The sequence below is a fragment of the Zootoca vivipara genome, chromosome 2 (genome assembly GCF_965207765.1).
Source record: "Zootoca vivipara chromosome 2, rZooViv2.hap1.1, whole genome shotgun sequence".
Taxonomy (NCBI): Eukaryota; Metazoa; Chordata; class Lepidosauria; order Squamata; family Lacertidae; genus Zootoca; species Zootoca vivipara.
The window spans coordinates 86,218,812-86,240,850 of NC_142584.1; the positions used below are offsets into that span (position 1 = coordinate 86,218,812).

Genomic DNA, 22,039 nt, shown 5'->3' on the forward strand with positions numbered 1-22,039 from the left:
AGTGTTCTTGTGGGGATTTGTAGAGGTGGGGGTGAATCAATTTGAGCTTCTTGGAGGAAAAAGTTGGATATAAATGCAATAAATAAAGAATAATAAATAAAACTTGGCAGACAGGAATACATTTGATTCTCAGTGGCTCCCACTAAGTTCTGTGGGGGGAAAAAGAGCAGGTTACAACAGTTGGCAAGTCTGTTGGAAGTGGCACAACCTGTTCTTTCATCCTGTCCTGCCAGGAAGCAGTTCAGCTAGTTCAGTGATGTTCTATATTGGTTGCATTTCCACCCATATAAGTGGCTATAACTCCCTCGCCTAAGTATTGTGCTTAGGTGCATTGTTGTGGTTTCTCGAGGCATCTGGTTGGCCACTAGGTAAAGCAGAATGGTGGAGCTTTGTCTGATCCAGTGGGACTCCTGTGTTGCGGGGGCAAAGCCTGTTTTTAATGCTTCCCACCTCCATTGTGAGGGAAGCTTAAGGGCCAGGTAGTGGTGATGCAATATTGGTTGTGCAGAAACAAAGTACTGTACTGCAGTTGTCTAGATTTCTGGACCTGTGAAGAAAGCACCCAACACACAGGCATGTTGAACCTCTTTCCCCCTAGTGGTTCCTACAATATACTGGCCACACACACTCCCATTTTTTAGAAGTTGATTTTGCCAACTAACCCAATTTATGTAGGGCATATACTTCATCTCTTATATTCATATCTGTCAAATTGTTTTGCTGCTTGTTGCAAATGCCCTGCTTCATGTATAAAACCCACCCAATCTGGCAGCTGGATCTCACGTACTGAAGGGACAGCATTCATCACTGCACTTGAGGACAGGCGGCTAGCTTAGGGGCTCAAGGCAGGCCACAGCTCCATACTCCAGCACCTCACTGTTGTTTCCTGCCCTCCAGCACATGCAACCTGAGGTAGCTGCTTCATTCCACTTAATGTTAGGGCTGGCCCTGAAATCAGGGGTACAGTTTATCATAGCAACACCAAATTCATTATTCATTTCTACAGCTGCAAGTATCTACAATTCTTCTCTCCAGATGAGGTGGTTAGCAACAAGCAGTACGATTTGTTTAGGGCCTGGCTTTATAATTATTTATTATTTACTCAGTTTGTATACCGCACTTCACCCAAAAATCACAGTGCTGTTTACAACATGAAGAGCTAAGCCCCGGGGTGAACTGGAATCTGAATAGACGTATTTCTCTTGCTGAATTATAGCTTTAGCTCATAAATGCTGCACATGTAAAGATTTAGGTTACATTTGGTGTTAGTGGAGAGGGATTTATATATTTGCTGTTAGTAGAGTGGGTCATACAGTGTTCTGAAATGGCATGCATTTTCCCCCAAAAATGCATATTGCACATAAAGAATGGCAGTGTTTTTAAGTGCTACTTTTTGTATTTTATAGTTTTTTTATTTGCTGTTGCATAAGCATCTGAGTGCTTTCATTTTGGAAGTGGAGAAATGTGGTGTACATCCTTAAAATAAATAACAAGTGCTGTGTACACTAGGGTCTTTCTTTAAATGGATTTTTGCTTTTTCTAGCAGCATGTCACTTCCCCCCCTTTCATTCCAGAGCAAAAACTGTTTTCACAACTATAAATATAATTTTTGTTAATACTGCCAGTATGAACATCTTTAAAATGTTTCCAGCATATGTTTAAAAGTATCTATAAATTAATTTATGTAAAATATATCTGATCCACACATTTCAAATCATGTAAATATTCATAATATAAATAAGTGTGCATTAACATTTGTGTTCGTGGCAATCTAAGATAAGAGATTGAGCTAAAAATTCACAATCCATCTATGAATACAGATTTCACAAATACAATGTTTTATCTTCATCTAGAGTGCCCTCTGCAGGTTAAACTATAGCCAAACAGGATATGTAAAGCAAGCTTGATTTATTCAGTGTATTGATTGGTAAAGTGTGTTTTGTTCCCTTAAAGGGGAAAAGAAGCTTGGGTGGGGGCTATTTTGAGCATTAAAATATCTGACTAGGACAAAACGGATCCATCTCTTTCCCATGCCATTGTTCCAGTTGCAACTTCTCAAGGCTGCTTTTCACTACTGTAAATATCTAGTTTGGCCAAGTTTATATGCATTGTAATTTGAGCTAATGCATATTTGAACTTCTTAAATGCATATTTTGGATACTATACAAGAGGGAGGTGGAATGCTAGGAATACATTCCCCAAATGTGAGGACAATTAGAAGCCATTTTAAATAGAGCAAAGAAAGTAGATATAATTGGGGGGCAAGAACTCCCAGTCCTACAATCCATCACACAAAAATATCTCATTTGTTTCAGTTCTCTAGCAGGAGCAGTACTAATGCACATATCTATTGGACAAAGTCTAGTGTCTGCAATAAACCCTGATATGCTTGCAGACTGGGCTAGGAATGTTAGGTTACCAAACTGGGACAAAATTAAATATGGATTGAAATATATGTGTTACGCAGTGTGCTCTCTAGCTTTTGCTAGTATACGTGCGGAAACAGACTTTGTTTGAGTGATTCTGTGGTCAAACAGAGATCTTTCTGATTAGTAGACATCTCTACTGCTGTGAGGGTGGCAAACCACACCACACAATTAAACAGCACTGAACCAATGTTTGGTATCATTCAGGTGCTGGGGAACAGTTGTAATTTTTTAAAAATATTCTCTCAGTTATTAGCTTATTTAAATAAGTTCATGTGAAGCTCATCGGAGGTCCTGCCGTTAACCTTGCCTCCATTGCTATGGGTTTACATGCTCTGTACTATAGAAGGCTAGACTATACTGTTGTGGCAAGAGTCCTGTTCTCTTAAGTTCTCTTTCAACCTAAGTGATACCAGGGTTTAAGCATCAAGACTCTAGGTGTAAGTGGTCTAGCCTGGGTTGCAACCCATTAGCAAATGTAGACATCAAGTAAGCATTTCATATTCTGAATAAATCAATATAACTGTGTACTTGAGAATGAGGCAAGCTTCTTGTTTGTAGGTAAACTGGTGAGGACTTGAGTGAAGAAAACACAGCTGAACCACTGACAGGGTTCCCTGAACCAGAAATGAAATTCTCCTGTGTTAAAAGTCTTTTATTTCTATATGTAGTTTCAGAGCTGTCAACTCGTCAACTCTAGCTGTATAGCTAGAAATAGTAACTCTCCCAATGATTTACTTGAAAGTAATTTATCCTAATTACTACCTTTTTATATCTGAATAAGTGTGCATGCACACGAAAGCTCATACCAAAATAAAAACTTAGTTGGTCTTTAAGGTGCTACTGAAGGAATTTTTTTATTTTACCTTTTTATATCGTAAGCTAATTTTAGTTTGTAAAATATAAGTAAAAACTAATCCATAGTGATCATATTGAATGTGTAGTTGTGCAAAACAGGCATGTTTTATAAATTGGCATAGATGTATTTGACATTCAGACGTGAACTTGGGGCTCCATAAATCCCATTTTATCTTGTCGTCTTGTGGGAAGTTAAGGTTCACTTTAAATATTGCTGGTGTGTGTGTGTGTGTGTGTGTGTGTGTGTGTGTGTGTGTGTGTGTGTGTGTATTCAACATGCTGTAGAAACTACTGACATTCCTTCTTGGCTGAGGAAATATACAAACTGTTGCCTTTGTTTCCAGAACATGTGACAGAAGTAGAAGTACTTAACCAAGTGTATATTTTTTATTATGCTAGATGTCTTAACTTGTATTCAGAGTTCATTTGATGAACTATGACTAATAAATGAAAAAAAATGTTGTTAGCATGCTTGCTGTGAAGCAGATCTCTATTATCTACACTTTTGAACCCATGAAGGCAATAAGTGTTTAAAGCAGATTAATTACATTGTTATAAAAATACTTGATTTTAGATAACATGGTATCTCAGCTGAAGAGCCTTGCCTTCCACATATATCCTTGGTTCTTTTCTCATGTAAACCATGTCACCTAGTCCACATATTCAATGGTCCTGTATGCCAAACTTTGGGTTGGGCCTCAGCTTGACGGTAAAAGCAGTTCGACAGTGGAATGGACTCCCTTGTAAGGTGATGGACTCTCCTTCCTTGGAGGTTTTTAAGCAGAGGTTGTATGACCATCTGTCATGGATGAACAATAAAACCATGCAAACCTATGGTATAATATTAAGAAATATGCCCACAAATGTGTGTTTGGCCTAAAGAGAGGTCCCAAGTAAGAAAAGCCTGAAGACTTCAAGGTCTGGCCTGCAAAGTGTATTTCCTGGAACTTTTCACAGTGAAAGATTCCAAAGATGTATACATGCCAGTCTATGGTAAAAAGAGAAAACAGAAAACACCAGTGACATTGTAAAGATACCAGACTTAGATAAAAGCTTTCATTGCAATAAATCTGCTAGTCTTCCGGTATCAGGATTCTGGTATTCCCCCTGGAACTGTAAGAAACCAATTTGGTTAATAAACAACTTGTATCATGCAGGTTGAGTTCATCTCCTGCTCATAGAGAGTGGCAAGCAAAGCAGATAATGTAATTGTCATGGTGACGAAATTTCAAGAGGAGATGTGACTACTTTTGCCTGAGAAATTACTAGGGTTGGTTCTAAGTTTCCTGATATCATGATATCTGCTCCTTGTTTGGGGTGTATGGGGTGTTAGGGAAGGCGTGCTATCTTTGGTGGGGGACACGATGTGCTCCTTTTGGGGTAGTTTGTCCACCTTTGGTCCCCACATTGCACTCAGCTCTCACCTGTGGCTCCTAGAAGCTGTCAGCAGCTGACAGAGGCCACACCCTGGGAATGGCGTCAACTGGCCAGCTAAATCAGATAAAAATAGCTGATGGGTTTCAAACCATCACTGAGTTCAGGACTTCCCCTGCATGTGACAACAGGCTCCAGCAGACGGAGGAGATGAGATCAATAGTGGGTCCAACTGTCATGAAGGCAGTTTCCACATATGCAGTAGAGGGAAGTGAGGGGCAGATGGGGCCTGCCAACCTGAGAAGGTAGCTCATCTAAGAGAAGGAAGACCCTGCTCCTAAACCTCTGCTGCCTTATGGGATATTTTCGGGAGGAGAAAAGGCTATGGAATAAACCCTACACAAATTTGGGATGCAATCCCTAAGACGGTTGGATGGTGCCTTGTATGCCTCCTTCTGGCAACACCTGCAGCCAAGCTGGTCCCAAATGTATTGTGCTGCTTTCTTTTGGACCTCATCAGTGAGGCCGAGGGGGGCGGGGATGTCTTTTTGTCTGCTTCTATACACACTTCCCGGGTGTGGAAAGTAACTGGTGGCAAGTATTGTTAAAGATAGTACAACCAAGATACAGAATAAAAGCCTTGCTAAAGCAGAACCAGCATGGTTGCTCCAAGGGTAGCTTCTGTTTTATGAACCTATTAGATTTTTTTTTTTTTGAGAATGTCTACAAAAGTCTGTGTTTGTGTGTGTGGTTTTTCCCCCCTCCAATTTGCATAGTGTGCTTGAACTTACAAAATGCTTTTGACAAAGTACCTCCCCAAGGACTCCTGAATAAGCTTAGCATTCGTGCAATAAGAGGCAAGGTCTTCTTGCGTATCAGGAATCAGTTAAGTAACAGGAACAGGAGAGTAGGAATAAATTGACAGTTCACCCAATGGAGGGATGTAGAATATGTAGCCTACCAAGGGTCGGCATTGAGACCAGTGCTTTTTAACTTGTCCAATAATGATCTAGAATAAGGGGTGCGGGGTGAGGTGGTCAAATTGGCTGATTGTTCGAAAGCACGTCAAAATGCAAGTAGATAAATAGGAACCGCTACAGCGGGAAGGTAAACGGCGTTTCCATGTGCTGCTCTGGTTTGCCAGAAGCGGCTTTGTCATGCTGGCCACATGACCTGGAAGCTATACGCCGGCTCCCTCGGCCAAAATGCGAGATGAGCGCGCAACCCCAGAGTCAGTCACGACTGGACCTAATGGTCAGGGGTCCCTTTACCTTTACCTTTTTTACTAAATTATTAAAGGTCATTAAAGCGTAAAGGGCCACTCTATGAGCCCTTTGGAGTGACGACCAGTATACAAATGCTCTTAAATAAAAAGGCAACTCAAATAATTAAGGAGATGGAGCAACTTCCCTATGAGAAAAAAATGCAGCATTTGGGACCTCTTAGTTTAGAGAAAAGTTCGTTATTTAATGAATGGGCTTGCAATGCTTAATATTGACTATGACAGTGTATGCAAGCTAAATTTCCCTCAATAATTAGTGTTTTTGCACAGAAAAAGACTATAAAGCATTTCTTACTATTTTATTTTTAAAATCAAATTATGTTTCATGCTTTTTAGGTGCTGTATATGGTTTTCATGTGTTGTCGTTTTTGATTTTTATTATGGCTAGGGGCATCAAAAGCTGGAAGTTGCACGGGCCTCTCTGGACCTCTGAGAAGGCCTGATCCAGTGCCAAATGGTGATGGGTGAACCCCACGTGCATTGGAAGGCATTTGGGAGGCAGGTGTGTTTATCTGCCACTGCAGTAAAATATGGTTACCCTCTTTAGGGATATTCTTCTGTCTGATTCTGAATATTACATATAATCTCACCCATCAATTATATCCCCTTGAAATTAACTTGTCTTTATTATATAGACAAATCAGAGGTAGCCAGTGTGGTTCCCTCCAAATACTGTTATACTACAGTATGTGCCATACCTGGCCTTCAGCCATACTAGCTGGAAAATTGTAATCGAACACCATCTGGAGGGCATCGTGTTTGCTACCCCTGGAATCAATGTTTTGCATAAAATTAACTTATAAAATTATTTTAGCTTACTTTTCTCCTGCATGTTATTCAAGTTTTGAAATTTAGTATCCCCCCTTTCTCTCCTCTTCTGGATGTTTATTCCTTGCAACAATATATAAAGAAACAGTCATGCAATATATAAAGAAACAGTCATGCATATCATTCGCCCTACCCGTACTGCTGTTTTCTTCCATTCATAGTGCTTTCCCCCAGTTACATAACAAGCTGCCTTTTGAAGGGCCATGCATTCCACAAATAGTTATACACTTTTATGTATGCACACAAGTGCACTGCATGAAAACTGGCTATTCAGAGAAATCCTTTCATTTGGAGCAACCTTCTCTAATATATTGGAAACCAAACTACAATAACTGAACTATTTAAGGATAATAACTAAGGAATTTTTTAAAAAACAAATAATCTTTTAGTGACCTGAAGGCTGCATTGTTGGCCATAGGTATGCATGCTATTCCCCACCCCTTCCACCATCCAGCTATGGTCTCTATAGAAATAGGTTTTACAAGAGGGGTTCTTGTTTGTTGGCAGAGTGGGCTGTGTTGAAAAACAGGCGAAACCAATTTAGCCCAGAACTTATGTTGAGATTAATATGCAGTCTTCAATGTATAGAAATATGACCAGTTTTTAGACTGCCAGTGTACTTTCATGTACCACTGAAATATTTTTATTCTTTGTTATAGATAAATGTGGTTTATAAGTGCATGGATAATCATATCTATGAATTAGCTGGATCAAGATTTTGAGTTCCAATATAACAATTTCCACACTCTTCTCTCCACCCGCCCCATTTAGAGGGATAAGCAATGGAATCTGTCCCCATCAAGCTTGAGGAAGCTCTACATGTGACATTAACAGGCACTGAGTTGACTCATTGCCCTGTACATGAGAAAGAATTCTCAGCTCACCAAATTCATTGATGAATCTATTCTCTGAATTATTCTGCCAGTGCTTTGGAATGCAGTATTTTCTTTAGCTGGTACACACACACACACACACACACACACACACACACACACACACAACCACTGTTACACTTGTGTCATGTTCAACCAATCCCAATGCATCCCTGGAGAGAAACCCATAGAAATGTTCACCATGTCTTCTCTGAGAGTGTCTATCAACTTTAAATCTTAGAGTGCAGTCATACCTCGGTTTAAGTACGCTTCGGTTTGAGTACTCTCAGTTTAAGTACTCCGCAGACCCGTCTGGAACGGATTAATCCACGTTCCATTACTTTCAATGGGAAAGTTCGCTTCAGGTTAAGTACGCTTCAGGTTAAGTACGGACTTCCAGAACCAATTACACTCATACTTTGGGTTAAGTACGCTTCAGGTTGAGTACTCCGTGGACCCGTCTGGAACAGATTAATCCAGTTCGCTTCAGATTAAGTACGCTTCAGGTTAAGTACGGACTCCCAGAACCAATTACACTCATACTTTGGGTTAAGTACGCTTCAGGTTGAGTACTCCGTGGACCCGTCTGGAACAGATTAATCCACTTTCCATTACTTTCAATGGGAAAGTTCGCTTCAGGTTAAGTACGCTTCAGGTTAAGTACAGACTTCCAGAACCAATTGTGTACTTAAACCGAGGTACCACTGTACTTAATTTATCCTGCTAGTATTGTTTTGGCAAGGACATTACACTGCTCCTTCCTCATTTGTCTAAACTTCTTGGTTCCAAACAGACTTGGAAAGGAGCCTTGGTTAACTGCAAGTGTTATGAGCATCCAACAAGTTTTGAGCTTACAGGTTTCCAGCTTATCTAAGAGGAGGAGATTGGAAGCTTTTGCTCTACTTTTTATTATTATTATTATTATTAACTGCAGCTTGTTGTTTCATACAAACTTGATAAACTGGTTGACCCTAATTATTGTAGTGTAGTCTGTGGGTTATGGAGCTGGTTTGTTTCAACAAAACATAGCTAAGAGTAACCGGTTTGTCAAGTTTGGATGAAACAACAAGCTGGAAGCCAAAGCTTCCAGTCTCCTCTTTATAGCTTTGCAGGAGTGTGTATGTGAGGGAGCACATGCAAGCCTTAGGTTCCTTATGGCTCCCTCCCATTATGATAAACCATGCTTTATTGTGATGTCTCAATTGTCTCTGTGTGCAATGCAGACAGTTACAGTATCTCTTTGAAAGTCTTCATGGGTCGCTGTATATCAGACAGTGAATCTCATTAGAACAGGAATGAACTTCTTCCAAGTTGCCATTGCCTACTATATGAGTTATCCTATAAAATGAGCATGTTGAGTTCCTTCCCAAGGTTTTGAGATAAGTCTCTGCCAGGTTAAAGATATCAGGAGCTTGTCTACACAGGTGCAAGGTTGGATCTCCTGCTGGAAGGGGCAGAGGGGAGATGTTTTTTGCCTGTTCTCCTAAAAATCTGCTTCAGAAGGAGGGGAAACTGTCCAGAACAATTTGAAGGTGGTACTGGGGTCTATATGGTGGGGGAGAGAACAATAGGAAATCTCCTTCCCACCTCTAGATTGGTAAATCTAGATCCAGCTCATGTCCAAACTGTTTTATGGCAGCAGTGTTCATAATGGAAAGTTGGTTTTTCTACAGTGGCAAATTCAGGTGTTCTGGGAAGTTGGAGTCTCTACCACGTTACCTTAGTTAGCTTTTTATTTTTAAAAATAATTCATATTCTGTCCTCCCTCAAAGATATCAGGGTGGCTAACAATAAATCCCATGGAAAAAATAACACAAAATCATAGAACTACAATCTACAACCAAACATCATGCATAGAATTGGAGCAATGTCTTAATCTGGCATGCCTATTGGGAAACCTCAATCACATGCCACAGTATGACCGGTTGTTTCCAAAGAAGGAACAATGAGCAAGTTGTAAAACTCTTGAGTTGCATTTCTGCATTCAAAACTTCTCTACCGGTACCACTTGTACTAACAACAGCTGGTTCTTTATTTTGCATTCCATTCTTGCCCTTAGTCAGGTGCAAAGATCTAGTTTACCACTGCAGAGGAGCAGGGCTGCATTAAACTAGTTGACTGGGTTATGTGGATGAATTTCTCCTGAGATCTCATTGATTAGTTGGGAACAAACTTCCTGGGTGCCCTTTGAAAGATCTGCAATGATGAGTTGGAAAATATTCCTACGTAGTTCTTCACTCTAATTAATGCCAGCCTTGATAAAGTTTGTTATGCTGTGGGCAACTTAAAGTTGTCTGAACCCTTGCTTTTTCTGGTGTTTCTGTTTGGTTTTTCCTATGGCAAAGTTGTTATCTGGCTCAAAACCAATTGAAAGAATTTCCCTCTAATTGTCCTTGCATCCAGGTCCTATACACCTGTGCTAGCTGCCCTGGCTCCAAGCATTGCAGAGCTTGTAAACTTGGGGTGGGAGGAGGAGCCAAAGGCTTGTGTAGCTAGCATAAGCTACTTCCAACACCCAGGGGCAGAGAAGCATATATAAGGAAAGTGAATTGTAATTGACCTGGAGCTGTAATGGGCATAACAGTTGTGTGTTCTGTAGCTTTAAATTTAAGTGACGGTGAGCTTGCATTTTTAAAAAATGTTCTCTTCTGAAGGAAAAGCATATACCATGCGTGAGCTCAGTGTAACTATTCATTTGCATCAGTGATAGTGGAGCACACAGGGCTGCTTGTTTTGGCAAATGGTCTGTTTATACAGCAAGCGCCCAGAGCTCTTTTCAGTCTCACAGATGTAGGGAGCAGAGTAGTTGGTCTGGGAGACAGTCCTAGCAGTACCTAGCACTGAGCAGGGCGTTGCAGACGGGCCATGCGGCAATGTTTATGTGGTGTTGCTGTACCTGTGTGTGCTGTGAAAATCATTTCAGTGAACCTGGCAAGGTGAGATCCTGCAGAAAAGCATTGCTGCGTCTGATTTGGCTGCTCTGTTTAATGAGTGGCTCATTAATAAGCAATATTCTTAGATATGCTCCTCCATCCCCTCCCTTGCTGGCTTGGCTTTCTATAATCCTTGAGTCATTTTTAACATCTGCAGTTAAGAAGCTTGGAAGCATAAGAGCTCCTGTCGGAGTGAGTGTTAATCTTGAATATAAATGGCACATTCTTTTATGAGGAGTAATATTAGTAAAATTGATGTGTCAGATAGCTGCCTAGGTCAGCCACATATTTTGATGCAAATGCTTGCTTTACTTTTCAGTTGTACAATGTGCATTTCATGGGAAGCCTGAACATATTGCAGAATCATCCTTGGTGTTGGAAAAACCAGCCTGTATGGGCTTATGCCCTTATCATTAAACCAGTGACCTTCAGAAATAAACTTGCCATCTTTTTAGGTTTTTATAAGATGCCACATCAAGCATCATATTCTAACATGAATAGAAACAAATGTGGAAAATCCCAGGTTTTCTATGCATCTGCATTTCAGTAAATGGGGGAAGTATGAGAGGCACGTGCTTATTAAGTTATTAATGCCTCTGTTATCCCTCAAGTTTAGTATGCAGAGGAGAGTAGATAAAATGTTTACATTACACTTTGATAACTTCATGTTAAAAGATAGTTGTTCCAATAAATTCCATCTTCATTCTTATTCATATGCACTCTAGTAATATGAGCCAGAGCATTTGGTTACAATAAATACATAGTAAAATGGCTGCAGAATATTCAAGCAGGAAAAAGCACCATTCTATTGGCTCGGTTTGTTCATATTTTGGGTGGAGAGTGTCTTCTATTAAACAAGATCAATTGTCCTTATTGTGAACTAGAAAAAGGGGAGATGAGGATCTTTACTCTTGAGGAACTTTTTTGCTCTCTATTATCCTGGAAAAGAGGTTGATCTGCCCTATGCAGAGCCCCTGCCTTTATTGGGACCCCTTGCCACCACAAAGTGAATGTGCAACAAGATTCAGATAGATAGTGTGTTTCCCCGAAAATAAGACACTATGGCTTATTTTCAGGGGATATCTTATTTTTTTAATTACACATCCAGCCTCACCTCTTCCTTAGCGCCCTCCAGAACTGAGCCTAATCACTATGTCTTATTTTGGGGGTATGGCTTATATTGCGCAAATGCTTAGAAATCCTGCTACGGCTTATTTTAGGGTACCAGTATGTCTTATTTTCGGGGAAACAGGGTAGCTGTGTTGGTCTGACGCAGTCAAAATATATATATAAAATTGTCCAGTATGAATGTGGAACACTTATGCTGAGGCACCAATCAGCAACACTGCACCTGCAGTGGAAACCATCTCTCACACCTCCCTGATGTTCACACACATGTACTCCTGCTTCTTCCATATTTACAGATTAAGTGAAGCGATAAAGAGAGAATTAGGTGGATATCACTGTAGGCTCTCCTTTTTTATCCTTGCTGTTTGTGGAGATGTCAGTTAGAATCTATTAAATCTGCAGGAAGTTTGTGCCACACATGTGAGTGTATGTGTGTCTGGTGTCATAAACTTTGTCATCCTATTAATATTTATTTAGTCACTGTTCATTTGCAAATATCATAACATGTTTGAGCTGGCCGATGATGATTATCATAATAACAGGAAATAATATTAACTTTAAAGGTGAGGTAGCATCTACTCATTGTCTACTGAAGTGAAAGGATGGGAGCAGGAGGAATGAATAAGATAATTTATTGCTGTATTGTATCAGCTGCATTTTTAAATACTTGCATACTTTTACCAGTCTCTGCCAATAGAAATAAACATTTAACTGCTGGTATCTTAATATTAATAACCTTGCTAACCCAAGACCAGGTCTTTTGGTGGGAGGCTTAATGCCTGGGTTTAATCAATGTTAGACTTTAGAACTGGTATGTTAAAACAGGATGACAGTGTTAGCATGAATCCTTACTGGCCCCAACAACATCCAACATACCATCTCAGGACTATTTAATTGCTCATCTTCTAACATTGTGTATGCCATCAAATGCCAACAGTGCCCTTCAGCTCTCTATATTGGACAAACAGGCTAAACCCTACGCCAAAGGATAAATGGACATAAATCTGACATCAGGAATCACAAGACAGAGAAACCAGTAGGAGAACACTTCAATCTCCCAGGACATTCTATACAAGATCTCAAAGCTGCTGTTTTATTACAGAAAAAAATCAGAAACAGACTGGAAAGAGAAGTTGCTGAATTGCAACTCATTAGCATGGAATTGAAACTCATGGAGCCACCTGGAATGAACAGAGACATAGGATTCTTATCTCATTATACATGATCAAGCTTTTCTTAGCACCTCAGCCCTTGCTCTCCCCCCCCCCCCCCCGGCTAGACCATTTGCAGTCATTAACCGTCGTTAACAGTCATCAACAGGTTTACCACTCCTATCAGCCCATCACCCATTCCCATCATCCCCACCCTCTGAATATACATAAGGGTCTGGTGACTTCTGTTTCAGTGTATCTGATGAAGTGTGCTTGCACACGAAAGCTCATACCAAAATAAAAACTTAATTGGTCTTTAAGGTGCTACTGAAGGAATTTTTTTATTTTGTTTCGACTCAGACCAACACGGCTACCTACCTGTAGCATAAATCCTATACATGGAACTACTGCTGCATGTGACTGATTGTTTACATATGACTGCTGTTCTTTCCCATGCAGGAGCCCGGATGTAACCCGACTCCTGTCATGTGGTGTTCTTTGTTTCTCACTCTGCTTGCTTTCGGTTTTGACTGAGAGAAGATGGCAGAATGCTTCTGCATCTCTCTGTAATAAAGTAGTTTAGCAACTACAGAATGTGTCTTCAGATAGGTCTGTATGAGCATGTAAGAACCACTTCAAAGCCCCTGCAATTAGCATGTGAAGAGTTAATGAACCTTGGAAAACTTCCCAAATTGTGTTTCTGGTACCCCCTTTAATCCTAGGCAATCAACCCCTGTAAAAGCTTGTTTGAGGTAATAGCCTGGGGGTAATGAGCCATTAGCACAACAAATCATCAAAGAACTAAGTGTGAGAATGCAGATAGTGGGGCCTCTCTCTGTGTTACAAAAGACCTGGTCTTGGGTTAGAACATGTGGGATAAGACCATTCTATGAAAAAGGCAAGGATGTTGCTGTGTCTACCATATGATACAGACAGAAACTTCCGGAGGGAGGAAGGCTGTGGGCCCTTCCATTGTAGGCTTCAGATTATATATGTGTGTAAATAAACCATACATCATAAAGACGCCAGAGTCTGTATCCCACAGGAAACACAGACCCTGGGTTAAAGTGTGCCTGGTACCTCTGGAATCTCACACCGCTCAAAGATAGGGTGACATATAACAATATTTTCAGCATTAAGCTGCCCAGATTCCACTTTGTTAAGAGATGACAGAAGTGGTGCTAATAGTCTCTAAGCAGCAGATTTAGTAATTCAAAACTGGAGTTCCTTATACAAGCTACACAGTCCATGTGCACCATGTTTTGACTCTGGATTCCCAGTGGGTTAGGCCCTTGCAGTTGGACTGTGTGATGAGTCATGATGAGTCACTGTTCCTTTAATTAGGGCATTCTTAACAGGATTATTACATAGCTAGTTACACCTCTGCCTTGATTTATCTGTGTCTTTTGTAGAATTTTTGAACTACATGTTTCTACTAGGGCATGAATCCTCTTGCACACCAATTGCATCTTAAAATGCTTCTTGAGTTCAACAGCAAGCTAGTAAGAGAATTGCTTAAACAAAGCATTAAGCTTTGCTAGTGTTTCTCATATTGTGTCATGTGACATAGGCTTTTAAAATCAGTTATGTTTGGATCACAGACAGCTTTTAGTCTAGTCACCTGTGTAAATTAAAATTGCTGGAATGAAGAAGCATTGGTATTACTACTATTGCTGCGATTATAATTATTATTTCTTCCATTTATATCCCTCTAAAGGAGCCTAGGTCGGTCAACAGCATATCATTAAAGCATTCTAAAATAAGTGACATCCTTGGCCAATGATTTCAGTAACAGTATCAAGCATCAGATGCCTGGGGTAAACAATAATGTTTTGATATTCCTCCTGTAAGCCAATAATGAAGGGAAAAGATGTACGGTATCTCACCAGGGAGGGCTTTCCACAAAGGGAGAACCACTGCTGAGAAGGCCCTGTCATGAGTCAATACTAATGAGTTTGTCACCAGTGGTGGAACAACCAACAAGGCCTCAACATGCAGGTTCATATGCTTTACATCAGACTTCTGCAGGTTCCAAGGTGCATGGACAACTGAGGCCAGACTATCCCAGCTGAGGAAAAGAGGCTTAGCCCTGTGCAAAAGGCTGGTCCAGTCACAAGGGTTATAAGGTTATAGTTAGTGGTGTAGCTAGGTAATCTGTTGATCCCAGTCACATTAATGAGATATGACTGTCCTGAGAGAGAGGAATGCCCTAGAACAGAGGTTTTCAACCTTTTTGAGTCCACAGGTCCCTTGACCAACTACATTCTTTCTGTGGCAGCCCTGTGGGGTTCAGGAGCCCAATTATGTCACCCCTTGCCTGCAGAGCTGGCAGCATCTCACCTTTTCTCGAACACTCTCCTTTGTGGAGTGTTCCCTCAGCCTCCTCTCTTCTCCAATCTGCTTGGGAGTCAGCCGGGCAGGTCTCTGAGCTGCACCTCCCTGCCCCAAAGAGAGGTGCCTTCTCACACCATCCCAGTCCATTCCCAATGGTAAGGCCTGGCAGACTGGCTGGCTGGGCTCCCTTTCCCACTCACTTGCTTACTCTGAGGCTGTTCAGCTCCTAGCAACCAGCACCCCTGACCAGCTCCAGAGCCACCATTTGCCTGGGGAGCTTTGTAGCCCAGGGCTGCTGCAACAAACAGCTGTGCAAGCCTTTGGGAGGCAGAGATGTGAGAGGGCATCAGAGGAAGGGAGGGAATGAAAGAGGGACAGAGGCCAGTGTTGCCCATGGCACCCCTGACCACCATTTAAGGCACCCCAGGGTGCCACAGCACACAGGTTGAAAACCACTGCCCTAGAATATGACATTCCAGTTCCAAGGGGTGTCTCATTTCAAGAGTAAGGTGTATCCCACACTCTGCTAGCATCACTGAGCCATGATCACTTCTCTGCCAAAAACAGTGGCGAATGGAGCCGCTTGGCTGCCTAGGGTGGCAAACGCGGAGGTGCCCCCTGGGGACGGGGCGTCGTGACGCACGGCGCATGGAGTGTGCACGTGTGGGATGCTGCACATGCGCAGTCAGTACACGCTGCTGCTGGCGCACGTCAGCCTGTAACAGGCTGCTGCTAGCACACAGTGCACCACCCCCGTATGGAGTGCACATATGCGGGGTGCTGCACATGCGTAGTCAGTATGTGCTGCTGCTGGCGCACAGCAGCCTGTAATGGGGTGCCACTCACAGGGCAGCTGGCACAGACTGTGTATGCCTGTATGGCGCATGCGGGCGGAGGGGCGCCCCCCAAGTGGACCCCCCCTGGAGCCCGGAGCAGCCCGCCCCTACCGCCCCCTTGCTACACTACTAGCCAAAGTCAAGGAGTTGAATGCTTCAGGCTCAATGGAATGAGGCCAATAAACCACTTCCCGTTTGAAAGTAGGATGAAAGATTGCACACGTTTTAAGGGTCCAGACTCTCATCCAGCTTACATTCAGTATTGCATTTGGTGTTTTATTCTGGATTGTTTTATTTGATGTTGTGATGCGTTGTAAACCACATTGAGATTGTTTTCTTTAAAATATAAAGTGGTATAAAAATGAAGTTAATAATAATGGTAGTAATAATAACAATGGTGATTAGACATTCCATTGTGGCAACCTAGGTTTAAGGTGCCATTTCGCAATTAGCTTATATATTTTGAGTTTCTAACACTGATGAGTGTGTGTAGAAACTAGACTACTGTACAAAGTTAGAATTAACATTCAGTGTTGCCCCTACTCTTGCCTGTGGCCCTTGAAAGGTTGGTCAGAAGGGAATGTGGCCCTCAGGCTGACAGCGGCTCCTCACCCTTGATGTAAAGCATATGAACTGCCACTGATCTGTTGCTCCCTACCATTATCCTCTCATGTCATTATTACCGGTAACCTATTTTCCTCCCAGCTGAGCTCAAAATACTGAAAATAAGCCACCAACAGGGAGAGTTAGGGGCATTTTCAGGAGAGTTTGGCACACACACACACTGCTTAGTTCCCCACATAGAGCCTTCCTTGCATTCAAGCAATCTTGACCGATACTTGTACTTCAATCTAAGAGTTCAGTCATTTAAGTTGTGGGTACTGTATTGTGCTTCTATGAACCTTAGCATTAATGTGCAGGTGCTGTTTTAAAAATCACTTTAACAGCAGTTTTAAATGTTCAGATAAGACTTCTGCTAATAGAAATGCCAGCTTGCTATCTAGAGTGATCAATACCAAAACAGTGATATGAACTTACCAGCATGCTGAGTAAACAGTGTTATGTTAAGGATGATGTCAGATGAGAGGATTTGTCAGCTGAATTATATATATGCATCATAGCAGGGCACCAATAATTTCCGGTGGAGATACTGAACAATAATCAAAATGGTGCAGAATAGCTGTTGGCTAGCTCATTCAGGTGTCTTTTAAGGACCTGATACAGTCAGTCATAGTGTAGTTCTTAGTGATTTCTCTCGGCTGCATGTCAAATAAGGTTATTTGCTTTACTGACATGCAGATTTGCAAAGTACACTTGACTCTGTGTACTCATCATGAATCATGTAAGTTCTTATACAGGGCTTGGATTTGAGGTCTCTCTAAACACTGGACGGACAACATTTAGTTAAATTACAATTGTGAAAGTGCAGAATTCATAGAATCATAGGATTGGAAGGGACCCCAAGGGTCATCTGGTTCAACCTCCTGCGATGTAGGAATCACAACTAAATAATCCATGACACATAGCCATCCAACTTCTGTTTCATTTCCAGACATATTAATGGATAATAACTGCAGAGCTTTTATCTAACAAGCAGAATATAAACATGATCACTCAAGGTGGAATGTGCCTCAAAACAGCACTGGGTTATCAGCTAACCCAGTTCATTTTATTATTTACTTATTTATCAAAAATATGTTTAGGGTGCTTTTCTGGGCAAATAATCATCCTTGTAATCAAATAAAAAACAACAAATTTTTAAACTACAACTCAGCAACACTATTTTTTTGTTTTAACAGTGCCAGAAGAAATGTAATTTTACCCATCATTAGGGAAATGGATATTTCCTTTCAAGCACCAGTAAAATCTGTCATGCAAGTTTTGGTAATTAAGATTGCTTATCAAGTTATCCATAGTTTAACCTCACCAGAATATAAGTAATTAGAGAATTAGAGCTCTTTTCCCATCACAACTGAAATAATCTTCAGAAACTGGTCTGCAGAATTAATAATAAATTTATGTATATGTCTCCCATCTCACTGGGTTCCCCCAGCCACTTTGGGTGGCTACCGACAAATTTAAACACAATATGACATCAAACATTTAAAAACTTCCCTTGAACAGCGCTGCCCTCAGATGTTTTCTAAAAGTCAGATAGTTGTTTATTTCCTTGACATCTGATGGGAGGGTGTTCTACAAAGCGGTGACGAGCACCGAGAAGGCTCATTGCCTTTTATTCTACAAAAGGATTCCATAGAACTGTCCCTCTTTTAAAGTGACCACTTCCTATGAGAAACATTCTTTTATAATTTATGTGTTTAAAAACCATCTGTACAACAAATACACCCATTATATATGGATCAGAGAACATCTAGGTCATCTGCAGAACTTGTATTTACATGGGATTTCAAAGGGAACCTTCAGGTTGGTTACTCTTGCTGCTGTATGAAGGCATCACCTTATCCCTGCTCTGTCTGGGTACAGGGCAAACTCATCAATGCTCTTCTCTGGGCCCAATTACATATGCTTCTTGTGCTTCCAACACAGCGGCACAAAGTATATGGGGCGGAGGGGGCTTCAGCCACTTCAATATTTTGGGGCACAGGACTCAGCCCCCCTCCAGTTGAGGGGGTTACCACCCCCGTCAGCCCCCCCCCCCCCCGGTCCTGCTGGGCAAGCACTCAGTAGCTGGGCGGGACTTGCAAGGGTGCACATCACCCTCCGTGTGCCCCATCCCTCCCACATTCTGGGTGCAGCTAGTAGCTAAACCCATCAAGAAACACACAGCCAATAATATTAACAGCTTTCTCTATCTGCTAGGATTTAAGAAATCTGCTTTGAATAAATGGTGCCTGCAGTCTGCAGTTACTATAAAAATAAACATTTTAAAGTGTGCTGCTCAGTTAATCAAGGATGCCTTTTAGTCTGTATTGTTTCTGGCCAGTAATCCAGATTATTATTTTCCCCAAGCCCTGTGAACCATGTTTGGCAAGTTGGTGGAGCCGTCCTCCTGTCATTCACCTGATGTCACAATGATGTGAGGTGATCCTATTTTGCCCACCTGAAATCAAACTATGCAGGCAAGGTATCAGTGATCATCAGATTGTTGGTTCTTGTGGAGTGCTTTGCAAGTTGAAATAATCAGCTGATCATTAGGGCTTTGTAGGTGTGCCTGCAAACTCCCTATTGGCTTGAGCCAGGTCTTTGCATGCCTATTTCTGATGTCAAGTGCAGGGCAGGTGGAGGTGGCTTGGCCAAAATGGCGAGGCCTTATGGGCCTAACTTGGTTTGCCACTGTTCCATGGTATGACATGTTCAAAGCTGTGTTCCTCAAGGGCTGCCCTAGAAAATGGTCCAGAAAATTCAAGTGATGCAGAATGTAACTGATAAGGCTATGTGTGTAAGACCATCTACAACCTACATTACAGTGTTTACACTGATTGTTAGTTTGTGTCCAAGCCCAATTCAAGGTGCTTATTGACTACTAAAGCCCTACATAGGATAATACCTCCTCCCTCCTTGTGTGATGTGGCTGCCTATTAAGCAGGGCTGTCCTCAAAATTCCAGAGAGAAAATCACAGTGACTGGCCTGGCCTCCCCTTTAACCATCAGTAAACTCATTCAACTAGATTTGGAATGGGGATGTCTTTTTTTCTGAGCCCTGTTTTAAAAGTCAAAGCTTATCACATGCCAGATAGCACCTTTTTGGAGTCAGACTACCTCCTTCACCTTCCCTCACTTGTCTCCGAAACCTGCCCTATAGTTGAAATAAGGGCTATTTGAATGAGCTTCCAATTATCAAAGCTGTAAAATGAAATACAACTGGTAAGTTCAACGTAAATAGTTATTAGCTAGTGGTTAAGAGCCAAGTTTGGCAATGCAACTTACTATATTGCCATGCACTGTGACATCAACCCAAGGCAGTTACTCCCTGGATAAAGACACAGCACTGCTCTTGACCCAGTTTTCTGATATCCAAAAGCATTTGCTATTTGTATAGACGGGTCAACAGGTGCACATGCACAGAGAAACTTCCTTTTTATTATTTGCCACTCTGTGCACAGTTTCTCAAAAAAACGAAACTGTAAGGAGTAGAACATTTGTCAGACTAATTATAGTGTCAATTGCTACTTCTCATGAGAAATTTCAAACACACCTTCTGAAATAAGTGATTCAGACAAAAAGCCGCTTAAGATCATAAGCCCTGCTGGATCACACCAAAGAGCCACCTAGTCCTGCATCCTGTAGCCACAGTGGCTAACCAGATGCCTATGGCAGTGGTTTTCAACCAGTGTGCCGTGGCATCCTGGGGTACCCTGAACCATGGTCAAGGGTGCCGTGGGCAACACTGGCCTCTGTCCCTCTTTCCTTCCCTCCCTTCCTCTGATGCCCTATTATGTCTCTACCTCCCAAAGGCTTGCATAGATGTTTGTGGGAACAGCTCTGGCTACAAGCTTTCCGGGGAAATGGTGCCTCTGGGACTGGCCAGGGGGTGCTTCCCATGCCCCTGTGGGGCAGTGTGAGGAGGTACCTCTCTTTGGGGTGGGTGGACAGCTCAGAGACCAGTGGTGGCAGCTGCAGCTGCCCAGAGGACTTCCAAGGAGAGGGTAGAAGAGAGGAGGCTGAGGAAACACTCCACAAGGGAGGGTGTTCAAAAAGGGGTGAGGGGTTGCCAGCTCTACAGGCAAGGGGTGACATAACTGGGCTCCTGAGCCCCACAGGGGTGCCACAGAAAGAATACGGTTGGTCAAGGGAGCCATGAACCCCAAAAGGTTGAAAACCTTTGGCCTATGGGAACCAGATGCATGCAGGAACATGAACACAACAGAACATTCCCCACGTGCTCCCTAGCAACTGAAATTGAGTGGGGATACATGGCCATTGTAGCATGACAATAGTTATCGAAGACAAGACTATCAATGGCTATCTAAAACCCTTTTAAAACCAGCCTTATTCTTTGCATGTTGAATCCCGTGTATATATGTGTGTGCATTTGGGATCAGCGACTGGTGGCTCGCTATTCAAATCAGAGCCCACCTGTTTTACTCCACTATCACTACCCCAGTTCAGGAGCAATGGTAGAGAATAATATGTCTCTAGTCAAGTACTTTGCAGTAATGCCTCATCTTGAAGCACATTTGACTTACACCATTTCAACAATATGCAGTTGAAGGCAGGCTGGTTGAAATTGCAGAAGTCAAGTTCCAAGCAAGGCAGAGAGCTTAAAAGCTCTTTTCACTCCACGTTGGCTTGGGGTTACAAACTCTCTGCTGGACATGTTCTCTCTTTTCCCCTCACCTGCTAGCCACGTAAAAGCTCCAAGGGTTTGATTATATATTATTTTTGTGTACATGTGTAACCCTTGTAAGTGTGTCTAGTGTGCCATGCGTTCAGTTGAGGAACTGAGATTATTCAGTTGAGGAACTGAGATTATTCATTGCTTATCCTGAGCAATAAAACTGTTTACACTTGGAGAGCTCCACTTTCAGGAAGCAATTCAGTTTTGTCAAAAAGTAGGATTAATATTTACTCACAAGTTGAGAGTTTCAGTTAAAGGGCTGACTAAGGTTCCTAGCTAGTATCACATGGTCTAAAGTTTTTTTAAAAAATTGATTTCAGCTTCACAGCCAAAGATTTAACAGAAGAGGGCATTAAAAAGAGTAAAGTGTGATAGCACACACAGAAACTACATGTAAAATGAAAGTGGCTGGCTATGTCAAGTCTGCAAACTGCAAAGAAAACTCAAGGTCCAGGAGCAAGTGTGGCTGTCTCCCACTAGATCAGGCATCCCCAAACTTCGGCCCTCCAGATGTTTTGGACTACAATTCCCATCTTCCCCGACCACTGATCCTGTTAGCTAGGGATCATGGGAGTTGTAGGCCAAAACATCTGGAGGGGCCACAGTTTGGGGATGCCTGCACTAGATTATAGCATGGACAGATTTCCACCATTCCATACGTCTTCAACGGGTATCATGTTCCATGCTTTCTGTGTCCAGTTTTTCCATAGAAGTGTAA

The 22,039-nt window shown here is 41.9% G+C and overlaps 1 protein-coding gene across 8 annotated transcripts in view; it reads left to right on the top strand.

Moving 5' to 3' along the window:
• TMCC1 (transmembrane and coiled-coil domain family 1) overlaps positions 1–22,039 on the top strand; it is a 97,758-nt gene that overhangs the window by 64,057 nt on the left and 11,662 nt on the right. The window contains exon 1 of one of the 8 annotated variants that reach the window (XM_088662349.1): positions 6,328–6,442. The exons of 6 other annotated variants lie outside the window; for them this stretch is intronic. In XM_088662349.1, the coding sequence (XP_088518475.1) occupies positions 6,395–6,442 (48 nt within the window). In that variant the 5' untranslated portion in view covers positions 6,328–6,394. Of the gene's footprint in view, positions 1–6,327; positions 6,443–10,423; positions 10,577–22,039 lie in introns of those variants that run through there. One more of the 8 variants, XM_035106541.3, reaches the window with a different exon arrangement.